This window comes from Nerophis ophidion, linkage group LG15 (assembly GCF_033978795.1).
Source record: "Nerophis ophidion isolate RoL-2023_Sa linkage group LG15, RoL_Noph_v1.0, whole genome shotgun sequence".
In the NCBI taxonomy this organism is placed as follows: Eukaryota; Metazoa; Chordata; class Actinopteri; order Syngnathiformes; family Syngnathidae; genus Nerophis; species Nerophis ophidion.
Window position 1 is genome coordinate 5,391,430 of NC_084625.1, and position 26,601 is coordinate 5,418,030.

The window sequence follows — 26,601 nt, forward strand, 5'->3', positions numbered from 1 at the left end:
TATCCTTACAAGCTTCTCTGTAACGTTCAATACGCCCACTGGTGGCGGGGAGGCTCGTTACAGCAGGTTTTTCAGGCAACATAAGGTAAGCTGTGCTAAGAAAGTGGTAAAGTGTAAAGTTTATAGGACATGTTGGCTGTGCATCATAAGTCTTCAAAGTGGATCAACTAAATGAAGTAGGTCAGTGAATGTTTCATGAGCACACAATGAGCGACATCACCGCAGACTGAATATTTCAAAAAGAGCTCCTACCATTTTGACGCTTGTGTGCACTTCATCTAAATGCTATAATTATGGTATGTAATCCAAAACATGACATTATGGCAACTCATCTAAATGATAAAATGAGGGTAACTAATATCAAATAAAACATTATGGTAATAAATGAAATTATAACAATAGGATAACTAATGTAAATTATACCATTCCTTTATTAATATTACTTTTAATATTATGGTAACTAATCTAAATTATACGACTACTTAATATTAATTATACCATTATTTTATTAACTGTCATTATTGTAACTAATGTAAATTATACCATTATGTTATTATTAGAACTATTATGGAAACAATATAAATTATACCATTATGTTAATATTAATTATAACACAAGCTACTATAAAATATACCATTATGTAACTAATATTAATAACATGGTAATTTAAATTATACAATTAAGTAATTATTGTTATAACATTATAGTAACTAATATAAATTATACCATTATGTAACTAATACTAATAACATTGATATCTAATTTAAAGTATACCATTATGTAACAAATAAATTATAACATTGTAGTAACTAATAGAACATATAACATTATGGTTAAAAATGTAAATTATATATAATTATGGTAATATAAAATTAGGTTCACTAATCTAAATTTAATAGCATTTTGATAATGGATATATTACAGTAAATAACACAAAATATTGTGGTAAATGTAAATTATATAACATTATGTAACTCATAAATGACACGGTAAATAGTATAAAACACAACATTATGATAAACAATATAAAATATATAACATTATGGTAAACAATATTAATTATTTAATGTGTTGGTAACTATAAATTATATACAATTGTGGTAAATAATACAACATGGTAAATAATATATATCAAATAACATTATGGTAACTAAAATTATATACAAATATGGTAAATATGAATTATACAACATTATGGTAACTAATATTAATTATATACAATTATGGTAAATAATATACAATAAAACGTTATGGTAAATCTGAATTATACACAATTATGTTAAACAATATTAAATATAACATTGTTAAATAACAATGAAATAAGATTATTGTAAATATAAAACCAAACATGGCAGACAGCAGCGGAAGAAAAAAGGCAATAAGCACATTCAAATGTTGGTGTCAAGCAAAATCCTGCATAAAAAAAAACAGATATTGTGACAAAAAGTAACAAAGTTTATTATGCATGCACTGGCATTAAAAATATTCACTTATCCAGGGTGTACCCCACCTTCCGCCCAAATGCAGTTGAGATAGTCTCCAGCAACCCCAAAAAGGGACAAGCGGTAGAAAATGGATGGATGGATGGATACCACCAATTGACAGGGGAAAAATAGTTTTTCAGTATCAAAAAAAGAATACGCACTCCTCAGTCCGGACTCTCTGCCACCATTCTGGTGAAGGTGAGAACTGCAGGCATGGCCACCAGGTTGTGGAGGCTGTAGGCGTGGCCTGTGGGCAGAGATGCAACTTTCAAATGATGCCCACCAATGATAACACAAATCATTGACAGTGGAACCTCCATTTACCAACCAAATTGGTCCTTGAACGAGGTTTGTAAAGGTTCCTATAATGAAGCTAATTCACCTTAAACGATGGAAATATGAATACAGGCTTCCAACTTTTACAACAGAAAAGAGGTGATGGATCAACTTACTATTTATTGACAAAGTAAACTGTACTGTATGCGCTGCTCTCCCAGCACGCACACACAGAAGTATCTTTGGTGCCCCCACAAACTGTCAGAAATCACAAAAATCCCTAACTTTAACAACCATATAGGGGATGGATCAACTTACTATTTATTAACAAACTAAACTGTACGCTTCACGGTGGCAGAGGGGTTAGTGCGTCTGCCTCACAATACGAAGGTCCTGCAGTCCTGGGTTCAAATCCAGGCTCGGGATCTTTCTGTGTGGAGTTTGCATGTTCTCCCCGTGAATGCGTGGGTTCCCTCCGGGTACTCCGGCTTCCTCCCACCTCCAAAGACATGCACCTGGGGATAGGTTGATTGGCAACACTAAATTGGCCCTAGTGTGTGAGTGTGAGTGTGAGTGTTGTCTGTCTATCTGTGTTGGCCCTGCGATGAGGTGGCGACTTGTCCAGGGTGTACCCCGCCTTCCGCCCGATTGTAGCTGAGATAGGCGCCAGCGCCCCCCGCGACCCCGAAAGGGAATAAGCGGTAGAAAATGGATGGAACTGTACTGTATGCACTGCTCTGCCAGCACGCAAACACAGAAGTGTCTTTGGTGCACTCACAAACGATCAGAAATCACAAAAATCCCTGACTTCATCGACCATATAAGTGATGGATCAACTTACCGTTTATTAACATACTAAATTATACTGTATTCGCTGCTCTGCCAACACGCACACACAGACGTATGTTTGGTGACCCCACAAACGGTCAGAAATCACAAAAATCCCTAACTAGTTCAGGACTTATGCAGATCCCAAATACGCATCAGCAGGTACCACGAGTTAAATGTTGGTTTATCGCGAAACAAAACAGCAGATAATACGTCTGCTAATGGGTGCCATTTTGTGGTCCTTGTAGACACACCATAATAATACTTGTATGTTGACAATCCATTAAGAGTTTACCAAACTCGTACCAAAACATTTTGACAGATTTTTGAGTGCCGTGTCTATATTCTTAGTGGAACACTTAAAGTTGTGGTGTTGTTTAAAAGTGTCATCCTGCAGTCTACACATATCTCTTATGTTTGACTGCCATCTACTGTTTTTTTGATTGATTGATTGATTGATACTTTTATTAGTAGATTGCACAGTTCAGTACATATTCCGTACAATTGACCACAAAATGGTAACACCCGAATAAGTTTTTCAACTTGTTTAAGTCAGGGTCCATGTTATTAATCAATTCATGGTCACACTTATCATTACACCATGTACCAAATAATATAGCTTTGAGGTCAGTATCCACAATCAGAATGATTCCGTACATTAGGCTATAAGGCGCACTGTCGATTTTTTTGAAAATGAAAGGCTTTTAAGTACGACTTATAGTGCGAAAAATACGGTATATTCAAGCAGTTTTTCACTAAATAAGCATTCATCACTCGGAACTTTTAAAAACAGTGCATTTGTAATAACAATTGTGTTATGATCCGCTGCCGGGATCATGTTCAGTTCGGTTTTTGGACTCCTTCAGTTCCCGTTTTTGTGCACCTCCTGGGTTTGTTTTCTGTTTCCATGGTTGCTTATGTTTCCACCTGTCTGATTGGTGCTTTGGAAGCTCACCTGTTCCCCAAGCACTAATCAGTAGCACAATGTAATACTGCCTTTTCCGGTCAGTCAGTCTGGCTTCATAATTTTCTACACGCAACAGTTGACGACTTTTGATTCCTGCTACCTGTATACCAGCTTCCACGCTAGGCCCTTTTGGTTTTTGCCTTCCTTGCTTTGAGCACGTTTTTGTTTGTTCCCGTCTGATTTATTTCCTGAAATAAATCCTTTCCTACCTGCACGCTGTGTACGAAGTCCGTCTGCATCCTGAGAGAACAAACCCCGCATCACCATGCGACCCGGTCATCACAAATGGATTCCAATGACTTTTATTAAATTCATGGAAATGTGTGCGAAAGTGGCACGAAGGTGCCCTAAAGTAAGTAAGTGCCCTTAAATAAGGACCTGGTCGGATCTCTCTGTAAGGTAAGCTGCTGTCAGCCAAATTTTAGAACTGTCTGCGTTACGTTATTAAAATTACTGAGATTCACTAATAGATTTTACAACCGCTTAAGTCTAAACTGTGATGTACCTAAAAATGCAATTATTTCCCCACCTCAAGAAATAAGCCTGCTTTAGCATCTTGTCAATAAAGTGCGGTCACGTCACAGTTAAATCTCGCTGTAGAACGAAGCTTCCATACGTGCGAGCGCCATTAATGTCTTTTTGTAACCTTGCTCCTCCCCACTAAAATGTGCGCCCTGCTTTTTGCCTGCAGGCGGAACACAAAACGAGTGAATGAAGCGTCTGTACAGAGTCATGGTTCACACACAAAGGCATATTTGGCTACATCGTAAAGTCCGCAAATAAACCAAGCGTGTATTCTTACCACATGGCACCATGAAGGACTGCCCCGCATGGAAAAAGGACTCCTGGGTGTTGATGGAGACTTTGATGGAACTCGTGAGCAGGTTGAATACCTTGAGGGGCCAAGAAAATCAGTCAATAGGATGAAATCATCTTGTTTTAAGCGTGTGGGACATGTCTGCTGACCATGGTGGCGCTGTGGTCCACCCACAGAGGTTTCTTCATGAAAGAGCCCAGCAGCATCTTCCCGTTAGAGATGTTCCCGCAGTGCAGGTCCTCCATGATGCCTATGAGTCTATTGCGATGGTTGTACCAATCAAAGTGGTCGGGGAGGAACTTGCAAACACCTGCCAGAGCGAGGGGTTGTCCCAGAAAAATAAGGTTTTTAAGGATATTTGTTGGGTCGCCTTCTTCCTCTGAAAGAGTTAGGTTGCAGTTTTACAGAAGCCAAGGCTGTTGTTGATTGTGGGCTGCAGTGAACAACCACATCCAGCAGATGGAGCTGTGACAAAAAATGCTCCCTACACACTTTTCAATGAGGTGCACACACTGCCAGAGTCTCGTTTGTTCATGTGTGGTTAACTTCTTAAAGCCCAGGCTGTTTTTTTATGTCTCTTTGCTTATTGGACCCAAATTAGAATAAAAACTAAAAATCATCTTTTGATATGATGTACTTAGTCCATAAGTACACAAACGTGTATTTCATGTGTAGTGACATAATTTTTATTTTCAACACTTTTTTCCCCAAAATTCCATTGCATGCTATAGTCTTCTGACATAGTATAAGTGTCCACATAAGTGGCCATAAGACCCCAATTTAGTAATGTACACAATTTTGGAAATAATACCTAAAAAGGTGCTGTCCACGCATGTGGCCAATATGGCCTCTAAGTTTTAAAAGGAAACTGCACTTTTTTTTGTGGAATTTTGCCTTAAGTTCACAATCTGCATGAGGGACAAGAAGATAAAAGTTTTTTGTTTTTTTAACGTGTAAAAATAGTTTCTTCTCGGTGGCTAGCAATGGCTAATGGGAGCAATCATTTCTACCTCTATAGCACTTTAAAGATGCATTCAAAAAGCATCAACAATACTTAACTTATGTTCCGTAACCTGTATAATAACCAAGCTGTAGCAACATTGTTATTGTAAGAGAGAACACTGAGTAACTGTTTTTCTAGCGTACTAACGTATTAGCAGTAAAAGCTAACTCGGGAGAGCGATAAGCTAGCTTCTACGTCAACATTAATTGTGTTTGACTTTGTAATACACAACACTGTGATAGAACACCAATCACTACGGAGTGAAAAAATATGAACAATCATATTACAGTATCTGTAAAGTATTTTTTGTTTTGTTTGTACACAGCTAGCCAGACAATGTATGTACTGTCGTAATAACATGCGTGACGTGTTGTGTTTATCACGATCAATATAAAGTGTGACTCACTCGATGAACTGTTGTGCGTTTAGTCCAGTTGGCTGGGACGTTTTTTCCGGTTTATTTGGGTAAGCACTTCATTTATGTCGCAATAGCTTGATTCCCAAGTTCTACATTTCCAGCGTTGTCACTTTCACCTCACTCTCTCTGGTTTTGTCTGCTCCAACGTCTCAGAAATGTACTCATGCTCGCTTCTAGAAGCAGTAGTTTATCCTCTGTATATTCACCTCCAAAAAAATAAGGTTGTGAATCCTCATTGGTCCAAAAATAGCCCTCTTTGTAGTCTGTTACTAAGTCTGCCATGATTACAACACAGACACGCGTTTGTTTCCGGAAGTCGGATGTGCGTTGCTATCGAAATAGAAATCAATGCGCTCAAGAAATCAGTCCCCGCCTTGATTTAAATGATGAAAATATAGTAAATATTGTACATAATACATTTTGTTGTTAAGGTGTGTCTTACTACATTATAAATACATATACCTGCAGTGTGTATATTGTACTTATTACATATTGTTATGAAGGTGTCTGTTACTACATTATATATATATATATATATATATATATATATATCGCAGCGTGTATATTGTACAAAAATACATATTGTTATAAAGGTGTCTGTTTATACATATATATACTTGCAGTGTGTATATTGTACATATGACATAATTATATGACGGTGTCTGTTACTACCTTTTTATAAGTGAAGTGAAGTGAATTATATTTATATAAATATATTTGCAGTGTGTATATTGTACATATAGTTATGAAGGTGTACTTTACTACCTTTTTATATATATATATATATATATATATATATATATATATATATATATATATATATATATATATATATATATATATATATATATATATATATATATATATATATATGGGACGACGTGGCGCAGTGGAAGAGTGGCCGTGCGCAACCCGAGGTTCCCTGGTTCAATCCCCACCTAGTTCCAACCTCGTCACGTCCGTTGTGTCCTGAGCAAGACACACTTCACCCTTGCTCCTGATGGGTGCTGGTTAGCGCCTTGCATGACAGCTCCCTCCATCAGTGTGAATGTGTGTGTGAATGGGTAAATGTGGAAGTAGTGTCAAAGCGCTTTGAGTACCTTGAAGGTAGAAAAGCGCTATACAAGTACAACCCATTTATCATTTATATATTTATATATACTTGCAGTGTGTATATTGTACATATTACATATAGTTATGAAGGTGTATGTTAATACATTATATACATATATTTGCAGTTTGTATATTGTACACATTGCATATTGCTATGAAGGTTTTCTGTTACTACCTTATACATATATATATATTTATGTTTATATTTGCAGTATGTATACAAAACATTGATGGAAGGTTTGAAAGTTGCTCAGAGACTTTAGAGCTACAACAATGACTCCCATCAGATCAATCTTCCGAGCGTTTTTTATCATCTTTAATATCCTACAAAACAAGAATGTGTTCTTGTCATCAAAATATTTGTGAACGATAGGCAAATTCCCAAAAAAGTGCAGCTCCCCTTCAATGTAATGATCTCTGCGCATCTATGTTTGCTGCTCCAGTTGGTTCGGCTAGATTTGGGTTATAGCGCCACCTGTTCTTTTCCCCCAAAAGCACCTAATAGCAGGAGGTGGTTATTTTTTTTTTGTACAAAGCATTCGGCCTGAGGCAAGCAGACACGCCGTTCTTACCGTTTCCCTTCTTTCCTCTGAAGGTAGTGGGCCACAGAGTCCTGAGCCACTCGGTGACGAGGGCGCGGTCAGTGGCCTCCAGGACGGTAAGTTTGAGAGGAGGCGCGCACAGGTCGCGCACCGACAGCTCAGCGGCCACGGGACTGGATAATAAAGGGCCTGCAACCAAGACGGCTCGATTTAAAACATGCAGATGATGATTGTTTTGCTCTCCTACATGGAAGTGGGATGTCACCAGCAAATAACCAAACAGCAGCACAAGTCTGTTTGTCTGGCAAATGTGGCAGACTTTCAAAGTTGTACACACTGACCCACGTCATTGGGCACCTCCTGACGAATTAGGGACGACGGCCCGCTTCTGAACGTACCCAATCTGTGTGGGGGGGGGGGAAAGACAAAACATAAGCAAAGACATGGATTGGAAAAGGACTGGACAATTAATAGAATTTCGATTTCGATTATGGCTTCTCACGATCCTAAAAATACTATAAAAGGGGGAAAAAACAATGTTGAGATGTTGAGTCAACGTGCATGCAAATTCCTGAGCTGATGAGTGAGCCTTTTAGTGGAAGAAGGCTCATGTCTACTAGAAATTTGGGATGCCACCATTTCTTTGACACAACGTTTGTATGTCTAATTTCCCTTGTGGATCAATAAAGTTTGTCTAAGTCTAATCGATCTTCAGTGAACTCCACAATAAAAGTAAGCCACATGATTTTTGCATTAAAATAAGCACAGAATTGGCCAATAAAACCTAATCAACTGTTAAAGGCAGAATATCAGGGAAATTGACATAAATGTGAGTGAAATGTCATTGAGAAGAAAAGGCGGAACGTGTCCGATGCCGCTTACTCGTCCCTGAAACACGTCCTGAACTAAACAATGTCGGGACGGCCGCTTGAAAAATAAGAAGCCAAAACTATCAAAAACAATCCATGCACCCACAACATGGCATCTGCTTGTGTTGTTGTGAACGACATCAATCGTCTCCTTCCTCGTCAGGCTGAGAACAGCAGCAGACTTCCTTCTTCACAACAGCGCTGTACGCAACATCCGGTGTGACTGCGCTAACAAAATAAAGGTTTGAAAAGTACCTTACACAAGCATAATGTACTTAAAGCCCTTATTAATACACAATTATTAGGCATGGATCTAAAATATTGGTCGAAATTATCCTAAAATGTATTGCACCAATAAATGTGAGGATATTTACATTTAACTAACAATTGTTTATTATTTTTTATTGGACACAAAATGCACACATGCTATGGTGGTAAAATAAGTCTTAAGGGTAAGCATGAATTAAAAGAAAAACGGAAAAAGTGTGAAAATAAAATGTATATTGCTATTGTTCATTGCTGTTTTTCTTATTTCAATTGTTTATTTTTTAACAATGGACACAGCTGTGAATCTTGGTGTCATGATCTGTGGTCTAGATCATGTTTTGTTTGGTTATGTTCTGTTGGTTTTTGGACTCCATTAGCTCCTGTTTTTGTGCACTCTGGTTTGTTTTGGTTTCCATGACTACTCGTTAGTTTCACCTGCCTTATGCAGACATCTGTTCTAATCAAGAGACTATTATTTAAGCCTGTTTTTTTCAGTTAGTCGTCCTGGCGACATTGCTCTGTGTTTGCTCTGTCCATGCCATAGTTCATGCTGCTCTTCAGTCCACAGTAAGTGCTGTTTGTTTGATGTTCATAGTTTATGCTAAATCTTAGGTTTTGTTCCCTGCTGCCAAGTTCGTGCCTTCGCTTTGTGAGCGCTTTTTGTTTTGTACTTCGTTGAGTTATGGTCGAGATTAAATCAAGCTTTTACCTTCAAGCCATGTCCGTTCTAGTCCCTTTGAATCACGGGAGAACAAATTTCGCAGCAAGCTGTGTAAAAATCCACGTCACGACACTTGGGATATCACACGATTCGATTCTTGGGGTAACGATGTGATTCAAACCGATTCTCGATTCAAAATCAGTATTTTTCTTATAACATTAAATGCCAGTTCTCTGATTTCTTCAGTATATATCCCATACAATTGACCACTAAATGGTAACACCCGAATAAGTTTTTCAACTTGTTTAAGTCGGGGGGCTCCACGTAAATCAATTCATGATAAACAGCAGATATAGATCATCTACATCAACTATATGATTTGCCTGAGTGGCTGGACAGGAGAGATTAAAATAATAATAATATTAATAACTCTTTTTTAATCAAAATCGATTAATACTCATTACAAAAAAGAATTGCAATAAATTCAAAATTTTTGACAACCCTGCTAATTTTCCTGAGGGAACTCTCCTGAAGGAATCAATAAAGTACTATCCATCTATCCATCCATCCATTTTCTACCGCTTATTCCCTTTTGGGGTCGCTGGCGCCTATCTCAGCTACAATCGGGCGGAAGGCGGGGTACACCCTGGACAAGTCGCCACCTCATCGCAGGGCCAACACAGATAGACAGACAACATTCACACTCACATTCACACACTAGGGCCAATTTAGTGTTGCCAATCAACCTATCCCCAGGTGCATCTATCTATCTAATTTATATCCGTCGTACTTTTAAATCATAATTAAAGTTGAGTTTTGACGGTGCAATAAATATAAATTTCTTCAAATTAGTGAATAATGTCGTTGATTATGATTTCAATATCAACCAAAAATAATTTTGATTATTATTTTCGCCATAGGCATCCGGCCCTAGACTGACGGCACATTGTGTGTTTGACTTGCATGTTCTCGGAGTCCAGCAGGCTCTCGTGGTTCAATTGGTCCTCTTCGATACTGAAGGTCGCCTGCTGGGCGTTTGTGGGCGTTGAGTGGACGTCATTATCCCGCTCCGCGTCCTCATAGAGTACGGTGGGGGGCTTTGTACGTGAGGAGAAAATATCCTTAAAAGTGCCCAAGGCGGATTTGATGCTCTTTGGGACTCTCTGCACCCGGTTGTTGGGTGGAGATACAGGAGCACGCCCTGCTGTCTTTGAGACCCTTGGCACCCTGTTGTTGGGTGGGGATACAGGAGCGCCCCCTGCTGTCTTTGAGACACTAGGCACCCTGTTGTTGGGTGGAGATCCAGGAGCGCACCCTGCTGCAGGAGTTCCGCTTTGCATGGACCTGGTTTTCTTGGTCTTACGAGCCCGGGACATCTTGAGACCTGGGCGTTGAGGCTCAGGCGGAAAGACCTCGGTTTCCTCGAGTGTGGTGGTGGACTTCCACCACTCGCCTGGTGGCTTCCTTCTGCGTTTCTCTGCTTGTGCTCTACTCAGCGGCTCCAAAGGTCCTCTGTGGCTGCGGGACTCTTCCTTCTTGCTCGGGTGCTGATAGACTCGCTGGAAAAGTTGTTGCTCTGTAGGACACAACAATCAACAATGAGATGGTCCAGGTCTAACGGTGTAATTCTGGAAAAAGGTCTTTAAATTAGGCTTTGGGTGTGTCGTGTACCTAAGGGGTTGAATTCCAGAGGACTGGACGACTGAGGCTCCAAGTCCTGCTGCAGTAGGCTCCTCAGCTCTGGATCCTCTCTGTGGTCAGTCTCACCTCCTCCAGATATTTTCCTTATCTTGACTTTTGCTTCCTTGGACTTCTTAGACTCCTTGGTTTTTCTTTTGAGGATGCGCTCTTTCCGGGCCTTGACAGGGGAAGCTGTGCTGGGTTCCGTCTGTTTTGACTTCTTGACGCCAGGCGGCTGGTCTCTCAGCTCGGGCTGCTCGGTGTTCTGAGGGGAACTCACCCACCACTCACCGGGTGGATTTCTTTTCCTCTTCCCCACCACCCGTTTTTCCTCGGAGGAACCGGCACCGAAACTGAAGGATTCGTTGGGCTCCGGCATTCCATCTGGTAAATCTATGTTGAGTTTCTTCAAGTCTGCGTGAAGACAGAAAGGGCGTCAGTCTTCACCATGACCCTTGATGACAAGTTCCACTTACCTGAACTCAGGTCTGCATGTTCCTTGCTGCTCGACTTCCGTCGGTTCTTTGCTTCTGATGCCTGCTTGCTGGTTTTGGGTTTGTCTTTAATCGACTTAAACCTCCGGATTCCAGACAACTTCTGGCCTTTCTCCTTGTACATTGGTCTGCTGGCGGTCTCGCCAAGTTGTTCCTCTGCAGCATCAGGCAGCACTTTCTTCCATGGCGGCGCTTTCTTTCCCTTGATTTTACGAGGCTCGGGTTCAGCATCTGCAAGGTCTTCAGGACTTAAAGCCGGGTCACCTTTGGTCCCCGCTGCTTTCTTCGTATTCTCCCTCCTTTTCTTTGACGCTTTCTGCCTAACAGTCTGATCTTTGAGAGGAGTTCTTCCGGCCCCATCTGCCTTGGGCTTTTTTGCCGAGTCGTCCTTTGACCCCTTGTCTGTCGAGCCGTCTTTATCGTCGTTGGAATTCCTGCTCCTCTTAGAAAAGGAGAAAGGCACGTCCTCCACAATGAGGAACTCGTCCTCACTCTCAGAAGATTGTTTGACTGGTGTCAGGGTGGTTTGTTCACGTTGTTCCTCTGCGGCATCAGGCAGCACTTTCTCCCGTGGCGGGGCTTTCTTTCCCTTGATTCTACGAGGCTCAGGTTCAGCATCAGCAAGGTCATCAGGACTTAAAGCCTGGTCACCTTTGGTCCCCATTGCTTTCTTCGTATTCTCCCTCCTTTTCTTTGACCCTTTCTGCATAATAGTCTGATCTTTGAGAGGAGTTCTCCCGGCCCCATCTGCCTCTGGCTTTTTTGCCGAGTCGTCCTTTGACCCTTTGTCTGTCGAGCCGTCTTTATCGCCGTTAGATTTCCTGCTCCTCTTAGAAAAGGCGAAGGGCACTACCTCCTCCACAATGAGGAACTCATCCTCACTCTCAGAAGATTGTTTGACTGGTGTCAGGGACCTCCTGACCCTGAAAAGACAAAAATGGAGGGCCTCATTGTCTTGTGTGGAACCTGGTAAGTGGACGGATGCCGACATTGTAAACCAGGTGTGTCTAAAGTATGTCATGTGAGTCAGCCTGCACAATTAATTCCACGTTAATCCGCGTTACTGTTCCCACCAGCGCTGTATACCAATGAAATTTTTCTAACTTTATTTTTTCCCCGCATGGAGCATTTATTTGTAAAAAAAAAACAAAAAAAACAAAAAACATTTTGAGTGAATTCAAAACTTGCCAACACCAACAGTGATTCACAGATGTTTAACAAAAATAAAAATCTTACTGCATCAAAAATATAAAGTTGGAAAATATTTCAGTGTCCTAATTCAACAAAATTCTAAATTCTCTCTCATGGAAAAGTTTCAATATTACTTGAGACTGGCAAAATGAATATACTTAAATGATAAAATATTACAATGAATGGAAATTGGAAAATATTATCATAGGCTTAATACTTAAGTAATAATTCTATTTTTTACCTGTAATATATATATATATAAAACATGCACATATATATACACACACACATACATATGTATATAACATGCATATATATATATATACACACACTTATATATAATATATATATGTGTATATATATATATATATATATATACATACACACACACAGGGCAAAAGTTTGGACACACCTCATTCATTGGGTTATCTTTATTTTCATGAATATTTACATTGTAGATTGTCACTGAAGGCATCAAAACTATGAAAGAAAACCTGTGGAGTTATGTACTTAACAAAAAGAGGTAATATAACTTAAAAAAAATGTTTTTAAATTTCTTAAAAGATTGTCAACTGAAAGGTTTTTCACTTCACAGATGTTATAGTTTTGATGCCTTCAGTGACAATCTACAAAAGTCATGAAAATAAAGAAAACGCATTGAAATTATAATTTTGGGCAGCCCTTGTCTTTTATGTGTGGCCTGTGGCACATTTTCAAAAGGCAACTAAAAAACATTTTTTTTTAAATTACAAAGAAAACATTTAAATGTTAATATAAAAAAAAAAAAAATATATATATATATATATATATATATACACGCACACACACAACAGTTTTTAAGCCAAATGGCACCAAATTATAAAAACGTGACTACCTGTTTTGATTTTTCTGTGCACATAAACATGTCCATACTATTACCTTCACTTCTTCTTACACGCGCTGACACTTAGCAACCATTGGAGCAAAAAAACAATTGAACGCGTCCTTAAAGACAAACTCACGTTGGGGCTTCTGGCTGCCCGGCAGCTCGAAGCTTCTGCAGAAACGCTAACATGTCTTTTCTTGCATGGCCCGACATCTTGGCCGTGGACTCCCTGTCAGAAGAGGAGGCTTGGGGCTCCTTGTGCCCTGACTTACTGAAATCACAACAGCACATGTTCTACAGTTAGAGATGTTGCAACACCGCCACCTGTCGTCTCAAAGCGGTAACGCAACCAATCTTGACATGTTCTTTATTTTGCAGGCTGTTGGACTTTGGTTGACTGGCGCGAGCATTATCATATCATACATCCATCCCATCCATTTTCTACCGCTTATTCCCTTTTGGAGTCGCGGGGGGCGCTGGCGCCTATCTCCGCTACAATCGGGCGGAAGGCAGCGTACACCCTGGACAAGTTGCCACCTCATCACAGGGCCAACACAGATAGACAGACAACTTTCACACTCACATTCACACACTAGGGCCAATTTTAGTGTTGCCAATCAACCTATCCCCAGGTGCATGTTTTTTGGAGGTGGGAGGAAGGCGGAGTACCCGGAGGGAACCCACGCAGTCACTGGGAGAACATGCAAACTCCATACAGAAAGATCCCAAGCCTGGGATTGAACCCAGGACTGCAGGACCTTCATATTGTGAGGCAGACGCACTAACCCCTCTGCCACCGTGAAGCCCTCATATCATACAGAGACAGGGTTTTTGCAGTTCCCAGCACATCTAATGTAATGCTTTTTAATGCCATTTAAATATGTATGTTTGTATACATACAATTTACACCAAAGACCAAAAATGTTTTAAATTGTACATATGCATTTATTTTTTTCTATTTTCTATTGTTGTCCCTGGCACAAAATTAATGTTTGTTTTGTTTATTCTTTCCTTATGGTAGTTTTGATTACAACTCTTAATTACTTTTACTCCTTTTTCCTATGTACCGCGATCGACCGGTAGCTCGCGATCGACGTAATGGGCGCCCCTGATATAAGGCATTAGGGGTAGGAGGGTGGAAATCAATGAAAAATAAAAACTTACAGAAGTGCCGCTTTGTTCTGGAGAGGGACTATGCGCTTGCTGAGGACGATCTGGGTGGGTGGTGACTCCAAGTCAGCGTCCCCCTGTCTAAAGGGAATACAAGTGCATGGCTGTCACTAACACCTTGGCTGCTACATCAAATCTAACTGTATTCATACAGCACATTTCATGCTTTTACACGACACTCTGAACAGCAAGACAGATGGCTGGTAAATCATAGGCAACGTTAAAAAAAAACTACTCTGCAAACACAAAGCATATTTTCTTTGATTTGATGACATCTTGTGCTTTTCAGGCTAAGTTGATAAAGTTGCAATGTTACTTCAAAGTCTTGTCATTGGAAAATTCACAGCGATAAAGGGATGCCACAAAATCCAGCATTTTAGGCTGCAACAATCACAAAAAAGGTTCCGCACGCTCCTGAAGGGATGATTAGTGTGCAAGAATGGATGAATATGAAATAGTAAAGCAGAATTAGTAATCTTGATTTGAATCATATTCAATAATGATATCTAACCTACTTACAGTTTAGTCAAATGATATCATTTCTTTTCATTCCTTTCATGTAAATGCAAATCTACAAGTCATGTACAGTACACACTTTCATTGTTTTTTTTAGATTAGATTAGATAGTACTTTTTTGTTTGTATGAAAGCATAAGTTCATCACGAAGATTATTATTTATTATAAACACATAAACCTTAGGCTTCGATCAGGCTGATTAGACAAATAAACACTAACCAAATATACTACATAAGAAGGGATTATTTTGTAACTGATGGAATAATACATTAGAGATGTCCGATAATATCGGGCTGTCGATATTATTGGCCGATAAATGCTTTAAAATGTAATATCGTAAAATATCGGTATCAAAAAATAAAATGTATGACTTTTTAAAACGCCACTGTGTACATGGGAGAACTACAGAGCGCTAATAAACCTTAAAAGCACTGCCTTTGCGTGCCGGCCCAATGACATAATGCCTTTTCACACACACACACAAGTGAATGCAAGGCAAACTTGGTCAACAGCCATACAGGTCACACTAAGGGTGGCCGTATAAACAACTTTAACACTGTTACAAATATGCGCCACACTGTGAACCCACACCAAACAAGAATGACAAACACATTTTGTGAGAACAGCCGTACCGTAACACAAAATAAACACAACAGAATCAGAATCACTTTATTAATTCCCTCAGGGAAATTAAAATCGAAATACCCAGCACTAACTCTTCCGGGACGTAACAAAATACACCCCCCGCTACTCCCTACCCCCCACCTCAACCTCCTCATGCTCTCACAGGGAGAGCATTTTCCAAATTCCAAGCTGCTGTTTTAAGGTATGTTAAAAAAAATAATGCACTTTGTGACTTTAATAATACATATGGCATGTCCATGTTGGCATTTCTTTCACATAACTTGAGTTGATGTATTTTGGAAAACCTTGTTACATTGTTTAATGCATCCAGCGGGGCATCACAACAAAATTAGGCATAATATTATGTGAATACCACGACTGTATGTATCGGTATCAGTTGATATCAGGATTGGTAATTAAGAGTTGGACAATATCGAAATATCGGCAAAAAAGCCATTATTGGACATCTCTAATTTACATAAAATTATCTATCCATCCATTTTCTAGCGGTTGTCCCTTTCAAGTCGCGATCTCATCGCAGAGCCAAAACAGATAGACAACATTCACAATTATGTCGTGCTGAAATAAACTACTTAGTAACTCATATGTTTATATTGTATAGTGTAGCATCCCGGAAGAGTTAGTGCTGCAAGGGGTTCTGGGTATTCGTTCTGTTGTGTTTATGTTGTGTTACGGTGCGGATGTTCTCCCGAAATGTGTTTGTCGTTCTTGTTTGGTGTGGGTTCACAGTGTGGCGCATATTTGTAACGGTGTTAAAGTGTGACCTGTATGGCTGTTGACCAAGTATGCGTTGCATTCTCTTGTGTGTGTTCAAAGCCATGGATATTATGTGATTGGGCCTGCACGCAAAGGCAGTGCCCCTAAGGTTTATTGGCGCTCCGTACTTTTCCCTACGTCCGTGTAGCACTCCGTACAGCGGCGTTTTAAACAGTCATAAATTTTACCGATATTTTCCGATATTACATTATAGAGCATTTATCGGCCGATAATATCGGCAGTCTGATATTATCGGACATCTTTAGTTGTGATCATTGTTTTGGCCATAATCGTGGAGCCCTATTTCTTCTGCCAAAAAGGGCAATCGTTTTTTTTAATATAACATAGTAAATAATCGGGATTAATAATTGTGATATCAATATTGACAACAGTCATGATCATGATTTTGGCCACAATCGTGCATGCCCTATTTCTTTTGCCAAAAAAGTAGCTTGTGTGGCTTTTTATTTATTGTGACGAATTGTTTTGATAAAAACTTGGTAATACGTGTGTATGAGTACTTTTTGAGCACATTCAACAATGCCATGATAATAAGGATAACCGGTGGTATGAAACGTTCGTATCGTTACATCCCTCCTTGCAACTTAAAGCATAAAACAAGCAGACAGACAGCTTGTATCTCAAATGACTAAGTTAAAGTACCACTGTTCAATGATTTAACGTTGCCGTGTAGCGACGCAGTATCTGTATTGTACACGTAGTATAAAGAAGTATTTTGTCAATCAATCCTTACTGAATGGATGATGAAGGCTGTGTCCTCCCAGCTTCCTCTCGGTTGTCAAATAGGACCGGCAACATTGCTCGGTCTTGGGCGTTGCTGTCCGTCTGCGGTAAATCATTGCCCTCTTGGATGGGACTGGAAGTCTTCATCGGCCCAGGTCCTACCCAAAATGCGTCTGCATCTGAGGCACGTAGAAACTAGTCAGTAGCTATCGAAGAAAGCCAGAAACTCTTCGGATTAGATTGTAAGCGCCTCTCTTACGGGGTCGTAACTGGGGACTCGGTGACGGTGCTGAAGGACGGACCTGAGCCTTTTTTGGAAGCTAAAGAGATGCAGAAATGTGAAGTTGTGCACCAAAACAAGAGTTGTTTAGCAGAGCTTACATTTTGACATTTAGCAGTCTTTGGTGTCAGACGCAGTGGGACTGGTGATGCTCTTAAGGATTTCTGGCTTTCCTCGCTATCCTCCACCATTAAGGACGTAGAAGGTAACTCAACCCTAGAGTCCGGCTCTGTGCATAAAAACATGACATTAACGTACTGATGCTAAAATACAGTAATAAATCCGCCACACAAACTCACCCAAGTCATCAAACATCCTGTCGACGTCTTCTAATGACAGGTCGGCCGCCCATTTTGCTTTAAGTGGACTAAAATGACAAAATACAAACTCAGTTAGCAGTACACGACTGCAGGAGATAACACACAGAAGTGAATACAATTAATAACAGAAGAGAATGAACACATTAAAAAGTAATTAAAGTAATGCTCTTTCAGCCAGACAGAGTTCAGACCTGAACCCGATGCAACATATGTGGGGTGATGGTGGAAAGGAGATGCCCTCACAATTCGTCAAATTTGCCACGGTTTTGCAAAGAAGAGTGGGCAAATATTGCCACATCAAGATGTGCCACTGATAGGAAGCTGGCAATTGTAATAAAATGGTGAATGGTTGTACTTGTATAGCGCTTTTCTACCCCTTTTTAAAAGGAGCCGAAAGCGCTTTGACAGTATTTCCACATTCACACACTGATGGTCGGAGCTGCCATGCAAGGCGCTAACCAGGACCCATCAGGAGCAAGGGTGAAGTGTCTGGCCCAAGGACACAACGGACGTGACTAGGATGGTAGAAGGTGGGGATTGAACCAGGAACCCTCAGATTGCTGGCACGGCCACTCTCCCAACTTCGCCACGCCGCCCCAAAAAGCCAATGATGCTGCAACAAAGTATCAGTTTAAGGGTAGGACTGGGCGATAGGGACACACATTTCGGTTCGGTACGTGTATATATATATATATATATATCCATCCATTTTCTACCGCTTATTCCTTTTGGGGTCGCTGGTGCCTATGTCAGCTACAATCGGGCGGAAGGCGGTGTATACCCTGGACAAGTCGCCACCTCATCGCAGGGCCAACACAGAGTAAACAGACAACATTCACACTCACATACTAGGGCCAATTTAGTGTTACAATCAACCTATATATATATATATATATACCATATATATATATATATACACAAATACATACATACATATTCCTCGCGCACTAATTGACGGAAAACATGACATCAAGTGCGCACTCCATTGATGGAAAAATGCATTTTTAGACAATACGATTTGCCAGAGCGGCTAGGAGACACAGAGTAACAAGCAGTAGAAAATGAATTAGAAAGGACAAATTTAAAAAAATAATTGTTTATATTTTTTTTTAACTTGGGACTTCCCGCGGGACGGATTTTGGCCGTAGTTTGGGGACCCCTGGTCTTAAGGGTTAATGTAGAGCAGGGGTGGGCATTACGTCGATCTCGGAGGGTGTGTCAGTCGATCTCAAGCCAGGCATTAAAAAATAGACATAAAAATGAGCAATCATACCAAGACTTCAGTTTCGTCAGTTGTTTGACATTCTCGGCACCCGAGGATCTTGTGAGATGACGCTGGCTGCTGCGAGCTCATATTTAAGAAAAAAAATCACTAACAGGGCGGACGCAGAGAAACACATTTTATTTCTAGAGACTCCGTACCTACTGTCAAAACTATAAAGACCGACTGCACAGTTCCTGTCTTCACCAAAAAAGACCTGTTTCATCCTGCCTGTGCTAACAAAATAAGAGTCTCAGAAAGCTAGCGTGCTACGGAGTTTGATGCCAATGTATTTCTCCCCCGCCCTCAGCGACCGCTTTCCCACTTGCTTGCCCACCCGCACAGTCACTGACGTCACTCACCTGCTGCCAGACATTAAAGGGCCACACACATATGCTACTCTCATAACAAAGTGTTTAAAAACGAGTATGCAAGTTGGACAAATGAGATGCCAAATCCAACCACTTTCATGTGGTATTGGACAGAAAGCAGGACTTTTTTTTCTCCTCCATTTGAAAATGCGGACGTTATCAGCACCACTGTCTGATTCCAATCAATGCAAGTCATCAGAATCAGGTAATACACCAACTTATATTCTTGTCTTCATGAAAGAAAGGAATCTATGTGTGTTAAACATGCTTGTATTATCACTAAACACCATTAACTTGTTAACAAAAATGTCTCTTTCATAAATAAATAAATATAAATTATAAATAGGAATGAGGTAGATCTCCTCGACTTGGTCAATTGAAAAGCGTGAGCCCCCCTGCATTAGACTGTACAACTCCTCTCTGGGGCGGGGGGCGGGGGGTACTAGGATGACAGGGGATGCAAAACAATAACAGTGCAATACGTTTTCATAACATGGTCACTACTGCCTACTTTGTCTTGTTATATTCTTATTTTACTGTTATATTTTTATTCCCATTGTTGCTTTTTAGTTTTTATTCTTATTGTAGGCTTACGGCCATACTACCCTGAGTACGCCCGGTCTCGTCAGATCTCGGAAGCTAAGTTGGGTCTGGCCTGGTTAGTACTTGGATGGGAGAATACCTAGGAATACCAGGTGCTGCAGGGCTTCACGGTGGCAGAGGGGTTAGTGCGTCTGCCTCGCAATACGAAGGTCCTGCAGTGCTGGGTTCAAATCCAGGCTTGGGATTTTTCTGTGTGAATGCGTGGGTTCCCTCCGGGTACTCCGGCTTCCTCCCACTTCCAAAGACATGCACCTGGGGATAGGTTGATTGGCAACACTAAAATTGGCCCTAATGTGTGGATGTTGTCTGTCTATCTGTGTTGGCCCTGCGATGAGGTGGCGACTTGTCCAGGGTGTACCCCGCCTTCCGCCCGATTGTAGCTGAGATAGGCGCCAGCGACCCCGAAAGGGAATAAGCGGTAGGAAATGGATGGATGGATGGATTCTTATTGTAATATTTCTCTATTTTGTTTCCATTTAAACCCCCATTATTTACTTTTTACTTTTATTTAAATTGATCTCAACTCTGCACACTGCTGCTGGAATTTTAATTTTCCTGAAGGAACTCTCCTGAAGGATCAATAAAGTACTATCTATGATTTGTAAGTTAGATAGTACTTTATTTATTTATTCCGTCAGGAAAATTACAATTTTCAGCACAATCCCATTCAAGATCAGACAAACATTACAGGGAGACAGAACAGGATCGCTGACGGGTCTGCCGGCTTCCAGCGCCCCTTACAAAAAAGATGACATACAGGTAAACATGGGGTGGGGGGGGTGGGGAGGAAGAATAGAAGATTAAAATAAAATAAAAAATAAAAAATAAAATAAAAAATCGGTCTTAGCCTGGGCCCTGTAGTGGGGGTGCAGACTGAGGCCAAGGGAAAAAAACAAAACAAAACAAAAAACTCATAGCCATAGCACACATCCCTCTTACATATGTGTAAGAGGGAAACATCAAACATCAAAGAACACAGAGGACATTAAAGACATTAAAGCAGCAGATACAAGCAGACACTTCTACATACAGCTATGAATAAAAAGTAAAAGAAACATATCCACTGTGGTGGCCTCTGCGGTGTTCCACGCCATCGTCTGCTGGGGTGGAGGGAGCATGGCCAGAGACAGAAGCAGACCCAACAAGGCTACCAAGACAGCCGACTCCACTTTCAGGCAGTGTCCAGTCCGCATGGATGAGCGAGGATACGTCCAAGGTGACTGAGGTGTCCGACACCTGCTCACCCAGTCGAGACACCGCGAAGCCTCTCCGTCCCAGCGCTCAGTGCTAGCTCCGCAGCCCTGTCCCCTCATCCACATCTCCTCCAGTCCCTCCAAAAAGGCTCCGGTGTAGCAGAGACCCTGCAGCTGGTCTCCATGGCCAAAAGGCTCCCGGGAGGCAGATCCAAAAGTCCACAGAAAAAGCATCACAGAGGTCACAAAAGTGCCACCCCTTGTCACACAGTCCCAAAGTGGGAGAATTTGCAAAACAGCAGGGTGTTCAAACATCCTATGCAGGCCTAAGAAGACACCAAGGCTTGAAAAAGTGTTTGCTGGCAGAGCAAAAGGAACCTCGCATTGACCGCTACTTCTTACGAAGCAAGTCGAGTAAGTCGAATGAAGTCCAGCAGCAGGACCAAAACCAAAGTCCGCAGGACATCAATCTCCTTGCTCAGGCTGGGGATGAGGAACAAAGCATAGTGGTGCCCGACCTGTCAGAGCCTGCAACAGAGACTAAGATGCAAGGACGAAAGCCAAAAATCATGTGGCCAAAATCCTGTGAGAAAAGAGAGTGGGAGACAATTGACACAGACATCAGCAAACTCCTCGGACAACTAAAGGGAACTGCAATCAGAAAGCTGGAGAGAATGGGAGACCTAATTTACAGCTATGGTGTGAAGCGGTATGGAACAGCAGAGAGAACAAAAAGGATAGTTACACCGACAAAGTCCAGGAGACAGCAGGAGATTGAACGGTTAGGTTAGTCAGGGAAAGAAGACAGCTGAAAAAACAATGGAAAAGATCTCCAGAGGAGGAAAAAGAGGGGAATTAACCTTCTACAGGCAGACATTAGGAACAGACTGTCAACCTTGAGGAGAACTGAGAATCTGAGAAGGAGGCGTAAAATGAAGGAGAGAACTAGAACTATTTTCCAAGATGGCGCTGCTGTAGTGGCTGCTGTAGGCAGGAGCTCTGTGCTCTTGTGTCATCCTTTTGTGTTTCCCTCTTGTTTTCATGTGTTATTATATTTTCTTGCCTTTTGGACCGGGACCCTTTGGGACTGTGTGACAAGGGGTGGCACTTTCGTGACCTCTGTGGTGCTTTTTTTGTGGACTTCTGGATCTGCCTCCCGGGAGCCTTTTGGCCATGGAGACCAGCTGCAGGGTCTTTGCCACACCGGAGTCTGTTTGGAGGGACTGGAGGAGATGCGGATGAGGGGACAGGGCTGCGGAGCTGGCACTGAGCGCTGGGACGGAGAGTCTTCGCGGTGTCTTGACTGGGTGAGCAGGTGTCGGACACCTCAAGTCACCTTGGACGTATCCTCGCTCATCCATGCGGACTGGACACTGGCCGAGAGTGGAGTCGGCTGTCCTGGTTGCTTTGTTGGGTCTGCTCCTGTCTCTGGCCATGCTCCCTCCACCCCAGCGGACGATGGCATGGAACACCACAGAGGCCACCACAGTGGATATGTTTCTTTTACTTTTTATTCATAGCTGTATGTAGAAGTGTCTGGTTGTATCTGCTGCTTTAATGTCTTTAATGTCCTCTGTGTTCTTTGATGTTTGATGTTTCCCTCTTACACACATGTAAGAGGGATGTGTACTATGGCTATGAGGTTTTTTTTTTTGTTTGTTTTTTTTCCCTTGGCCTCAGTCTGCAACCCCTCTGCAGGGCCCAGGCTAAGACTGATTTTTTTATTTTAATCTTCTATTTTTTTCTCCCATTCCCCCCCTTGTTTACCTGTATCTCATCTTTTTTGTAAGGGGCGCTGGAAGCCGGCAGACCCGTCAGCGATCCTGTTCTGTCTCCCTGTAATGTTTGTCTGATCTTGAATGGGATTGTGCTGAAAATGTCAATTTTCCTAAAGGAACTCTCCTGACGGAATAAATAAAGTACTATCTATCTAGATCAAACTTCTTCAAAGACCCCTTCAAGTTTGCAAAAAGCCTTTTTACAAAGGACAAAAGTGGCAAACTCATAACATCAAAGAAAGACCTCAAACAGAACCACACTGACACCCAGCGGAGCGGACCAAAAACTCTCCCACCTGATGTGCCACCAATAAAGTCCCTGGAACACCAACTGGACACTAACCCTCCAAAGTGGAGTGAGGTGGAGAAAATTGTACGACGAGCTAGAGCCCAACGGAATTCCATACCGATTTTATAAGAAAACTCCAGAGGTTTTTACACTTTCTATGGAATAGCAGGGTGTTCAAATATCAATCAATCAATCAATGTTTACTTATATAGCCCTAAATCACTAGTGTCTCAAAGGGCTGCACAAACCACCACGACATCCTCGGTAGGCCCACATAAGGGCAAGGAAAACTCACACCCAGTGGGACATCGGTGACAATAATGACCCAGTGGGACGTCGGTGACAATAATGACTATGAGAACCTTAGAGAGGAGGAAAGCAATGGATGTCGAGCGGGTCTAACATGATACTGTGAAAGTTCAATCCACAATGGATCCAACACAGTCGCGAGAGTCCAGTCCAAAGCGGATCCAACACAGCAGCGAGAGTCCCGTTCACAGCGGAGCCAGCAGGAAACCATCCCAAGCGGAGGCGGATCAGCAGCGCAGAGATGTCCCCAGCCGATACACAGGCAAGCAGTACATGGCCACCGGATCGGACCGGACCCCCTCCACAGGGGAAAGTGGGACATAGAAGAAAAAGAAAAGAAACAGCAGATCAACTGGTCTAAAAAGGGAGTCTATTTAAAGGCTAGAGTATACAAGGGTTAGTGCGTCTGCCTCACAATACGAAGTTCCTGCAGTCCTGGGTTCAAATCCAGGCTCGGGATATTTCTGTGTGGAGTTTGCATGTTCTCCCCGTGAATGCGTGGGTTCCCTCCGGGTACTCCGGCTTCCTCCCACTTCCAAAGACATGCACCTGGGGATAGGCTCCTCCCACTTCCAAAGACATGTACCTGGAGATAGGCTCCTCCCACTTCCAAAGACATGCACCTGGGGATAGGTTAATTGGCAACACTAAATTGGCCCTAGAGTGTGAGAATGTGAGTGTGAATGTTGTCTGTCTATCTGTGTTGGCCCTGCGATGAGGTGGCGACTTGTCCAGGGTGTACCCTGCCTTCCGCCCGATTGTAGCTGAGATAGGCGCCGAAAGGGAATAAGCGGTAGGAAATGGATGGATGGATATCTAAAAATATCGCGATATTAATAAAAGGAGGGCGGTTGAACTTACTTGTGTGTGTTGGTCAAGAAGTGCAGCTTCCTCTTCGGTCTCTTCTGCAGACAGACAGTTCGACATTTAAACACCGAGGCAGAATTAGCGAGGAGTTGCAGATTGACCATGTTGACACGGGGGGGTCTGCCGGTAAACTTCGCTGCGGTTAACGGCGGCGTGTATTTGGACACATCACGCAATCGGGGACTGAGGAATAAGAGGGTTGACTTACCAAAGTTGGATGATTACTCTCCATTGGAGCCACTTTGTCACAAAGCTGACACGACGTGAGCTAGCTGCCGGCTGCCATTTGTTCGTGTGTTTCAACGCCGACACGACACTGGACGTAAAGGCGTGGCCGGCATGCGTGCTTTTGTTCAAAGTCTTCAAAGACAAAAGTGGAGTTTCGATGGCGGCATCACAACAACAACAATAACAACAACAATAACAAAAGCAATATGTCCGCTTCACTAGAAATGCCCGCCTTTACTCCCACTTCCGGCCCTGAGCTCGGTCTTCTTCTATTGCCTCTTCGGCTTAACGATGCGCATTACCGCCACCTTCCGACATGGAGTGTATTGTGGGCGGTATAGCTTAGTGCAGGGGTCGGGAACCTTTTTGGCTGAGAGAGTCAAGAAGCCCATCCATCCATCCATCCGTCTTCTTCCGCTTATCCGAGGTCGGGTCGCGGGGGCAGCAGCCTAAGCAGGGAAGCCCAGACTTCCCTCTCCTCAGCCACTTCGTCTAGCTCTTCCCGGGGGATCCCGAGGCGTTCCCAGGCCAGCCGGGAGACATAGTCTTCCCAACGTGTCCTGGGTCTTCCCCGTGGCCTCCTACCGGTTGGACGTGCCCTAAACACCTCCCTAGGGAGGCGTTCGGGTGGCATCCTGACCAGATGCCCGAACCACCTCATCTGGCTCCTCTCGATGTGAAGGAGCAGCGGCTTTACTTTGAGTTCCTCCCGGATGACAGAGCTTCTCACCCTATCTCTAAGGGAGAGCCCCGTCACACGGCGGAGGAAACTCATTTCGGCCGCTTGTACCCGTGATCTTATCCTTTCGGGCATGACCCAAAGCTCATGACCATAGGTGAGGATGGGAACGTAGATCGACCGGTAAATTGAGAGCTTTGCCTTCCGGCTCAGCTCCTTCTTCACCACAACGGATCGGTACAACGTCCGCATTACTGAAGACGCCGCACCGATCCGCCTGTCGATCTCACCATCCACTCTTCCCTCACTCGTGAACAAGACTCCTAGGTACTTGAACTCCTCCACTTGGGGCAGGGTCTCCTCCCCAACCCAGAGATGGCACTCCACCCTTTTCCGGGAGAGAACCATAGACTCGGATTTGGAGGTGCTGATTCTCATTCCGGCCGCTTCACACTCGGCTGCGAACCGATCCAGTGAAGCCAAATATTTAAAAATATTTTGACAAGAACAAGAAAGTTTGATCATATTACGCCTGTACTGTATATACTTATATACATATATACCTATATATACACCTATGCTGTATATACTTATATACATATATACCTATATATACACCTATACTGTATATACTTATATACATATATACCTATATATACACCTATACTGTATATACTTATATACATATATACCTATATATACACCTATACTGTATATACTTATATACATATATACCTATATATACACCTATACTGTATATACTTATATACATATATACCTATATATACACCTATACTGTATATACTTATATACATATATACCTATATATACACCTATACTGTATATACTTATATACATATATACCTATATATACACCTATACTGTATATACCTATATACCTATATATACACCTATACTGTATATACTTATATACATATATACCTATATATACACCTATACTGGCTCACATGCACTGGCTTCCTGTGCACTTAAGATGTGACTTTAAGGTTTTACTACTTACGTATAAAATACTACACGGTCTAGCTCCATCCTATCTTGCCGATTGTATTGTACCATATGTCCCGGCAAGAAATCTGCGTTCAAAAGACTCCGGCTT

The 26,601-nt window shown here is 41.9% G+C and overlaps 2 protein-coding genes and 1 pseudogene across 3 annotated transcripts in view; 1 reads left to right on the forward strand and 2 right to left on the reverse strand.

The window, feature by feature from the left end:
* Positions 1-26,601, reverse strand: part of vipr1b (vasoactive intestinal peptide receptor 1b) — a 183,731-nt gene that overhangs the window by 115,658 nt on the left and 41,472 nt on the right. The window lies entirely within an intron of this gene.
* si:ch211-161h7.4 (microtubule-associated protein futsch) lies at positions 1,435-25,075 on the reverse strand. The gene is made up of 16 exons (XM_061921292.1): positions 24,786-25,075; positions 24,572-24,615; positions 17,886-17,953; positions 17,688-17,815; positions 17,566-17,626; positions 17,317-17,485; positions 14,640-14,726; positions 13,612-13,746; positions 11,402-12,342; positions 10,917-11,339; positions 10,209-10,821; positions 7,790-7,851; positions 7,479-7,637; positions 4,522-4,682; positions 4,358-4,448; positions 1,435-1,731 (listed from the first exon to the last, which is right to left on the reverse strand). Exons 1-16 carry the CDS (start codon positions 24,807-24,809, stop codon positions 1,649-1,651), a joined length of 3,249 nt encoding a protein of 1,082 aa, XP_061777276.1. The 5' UTR covers positions 24,810-25,075; the 3' UTR covers positions 1,435-1,648.
* LOC133569918 (5S ribosomal RNA) lies at positions 20,127-20,245 on the forward strand (annotated as a pseudogene).